At 45.4% G+C, this 2,112-nt stretch overlaps 1 protein-coding gene across 1 annotated transcript; it reads left to right on the top strand.

The window, feature by feature from the left end:
- The first annotated feature begins 309 nt into the window (after positions 1-309).
- Positions 310-1,812, top strand: LOC125197280. The gene is made up of 2 exons (XM_048096008.1): positions 310-456; positions 976-1,812. Exons 1-2 carry the CDS (start codon positions 310-312, stop codon positions 1,810-1,812), a joined length of 984 nt encoding a protein of 327 aa, XP_047951965.1.
- Positions 1,813-2,112: the final 300 nt, after the last annotated feature.

Here is a 2,112-nt window from a genome sequence, read left to right as displayed (position 1 = left end):
AAGAACCCTATTGGGGAATCTAGTGGAGCAAGGGTGTTGAGCGACACCGTCTCAGCGGAAGAGCTCAAGAGGCCTCTGCCTCAGATGGAGGATCCGTTTTTTCTGAACGATGAGCCTACTGGGGAAGGAAAGGAGGAAGAAACACAACCTAGAAAAGAACAACCTGAAGGAACAATACCTACATCGGGACCTCAAACCTAGGATGCACCAAAGGAATGTCCACAAGGGCTAACTGAAGAGGCTAAAGGGGAAAAACCGTTTCCATATCGGTTTGTTACGAAGAGGAAGAAAGAAAACCATGTGGATTTCATGTCGATCTTCCGAAAGCTGGATGTCACCATACTATTCCTCCAAGCCGTGAGACTGCCCCCTCTGGGGAAGTTTATAAAGGAGTTCATAGTCGGAAAAGCCCAGGAGGATGGAAAAATCATGGTGGAAGGGATAGCATCAGCTATTGTGCAGGAGAAACTACCACCCAAGAGAGCCGACCCAGGTATGTTTACTTTACCCATAACAATTGGAGATGTAAAAATCGAGCATGCAATGTGTGATTTAGGAGCATCTATCAATGTTATGCCGTTATCCATTTATAATCGGTTGAAGGGGGTAAAGTTGTCAAACACTAGGGTGTTGATCCAACTGGCTGATAGGTCATGTATAAATCCTGAGGGTGTGTTAGAAAATGTGTTGGTCAGGATACAAGACTTTACTTATCCCGCTGATTTTTATGTAATTAAAATGAGTGAACCAGAAGCTAGGGAGTCTAGCGGGATATTGTTAGGAAGACCATTTTTAAGAACGGCTAAGACAATTGTAGATATGGCTGAGGGGACAATCTGCATTGACTTTAATGGTGAGAAATTTATTTTTGACATCAATAAAGCCATGAAAAAGCCAATAGATTCTGAAAATCTATGCTATGTTGATGTTATTGACCCCTTAGTCCAAGAATTTCTTGAGACCGAATTATTGCAGGAAAAACTCCAAGCCTTGGATGTGTATGCCCAAGCTGATGTGGAAGCAGCTGCATGGTGTGATCTGATCAGTAGCCGAGGGTTAACTGACGAGGAGATCGAAGGAGCAATTACGGAATTCTGTCAGAAGTCGGAACTAGCGGGATCCGCAGGGGCTTTACTACCGGCCAGTATGGAGGAGAAATCAGATGGTGAACATGAGCAAGAGGAGGATTCTAAAAAGAACCCTCTACCTACAGACACACTACCCCCACAAGTGGAGTTGAAGAAGTTGCCAGCGAATCTTAAGTATGCCTACCTCGGGGAGGAAGACTCGTTCCCTATAATCATCAATAGCGGGCTGACTGAAGAGCAAGAGGCAAGGCTACTAACTGTGCTGAGCAAAAACAAGAAGGCTATTGGATGGAGCCTTACGGACCTGGTGGGGATAAGCCCGGATGTCTACATGCACCACATTAGGCTGGAGGAGGGAGCCAAGGCACATAGAGATTCGCAAAGGAAGGTGAACCCAAACATGCGGGAAGAGATACTGAAGGAAATCTTGAAGTTGCTATCGCTGGGCATTATATACTCGGTACCCGATAGTGAATGGGTCAGTCCAATCCATATGGTCCCCAAGAAATCAGGGATCCAGGTGGTTAAGAATGAGAGGAATGAGCTAGTGCCCACCAGACTAGTCACTGGATGGCGAATGTGTATAGATTACCGAAAGCTGAACACTGCAACCAGGAAGGACCATTTCCCCCTGCCATTCATCGATCAAATGCTGGAGCGACTGGCTGGGAGGAAGTACTTCTGTTTTTTGGATGGTACAGTGGCTACTTCCAAATTTACGTGAACCCCGAGGACCAGGATAAGACCATGTTTACCTGTCCCTTTGGAACCTATGCGTATAGGCGTATGCCATTCGGCCTATGCAACGCCCAGGTACTTTCCAACGATGTATGATGAGCATATTCTCGGATCTGATTGAAGATTGCATAGAGTTCTTCATGGATGATTTCACTATCTACAGAGACTCTTTTGACTCCTGCTTGCAACATTTAGATGTGGTGCTGGAAAGGTGTCAAGCAAAGAGTCTGGTTTTGAATTTTGAGAAATGCCATTTTATGGTTACAGAAGGAATCGTCTTAGGACA

This window comes from Salvia hispanica, chromosome 1 (genome assembly GCF_023119035.1).
Source record: "Salvia hispanica cultivar TCC Black 2014 chromosome 1, UniMelb_Shisp_WGS_1.0, whole genome shotgun sequence".
NCBI classification, from domain to species: domain Eukaryota; kingdom Viridiplantae; phylum Streptophyta; class Magnoliopsida; order Lamiales; family Lamiaceae; genus Salvia; species Salvia hispanica.
This window is presented reverse-complemented; position numbering and strand designations above follow the sequence as displayed.

What these genes read in the sequence shown, in the direction of transcription:
- LOC125197280 (XM_048096008.1), top strand. Translation starts at nt 310, where the DNA reads ATGTCGATCTTCCGAAAGCTGGATGTCACCATACTATTCCTCCAAGCC. An exon ending in AAGGGATAGCATCAGCTATT is followed by an intron (nt 457 to 975) that starts GTGCAGGAGAAA and finishes GAATTATTGCAG; the next exon opens with GAAAAACTCCAAGCCTTGGA.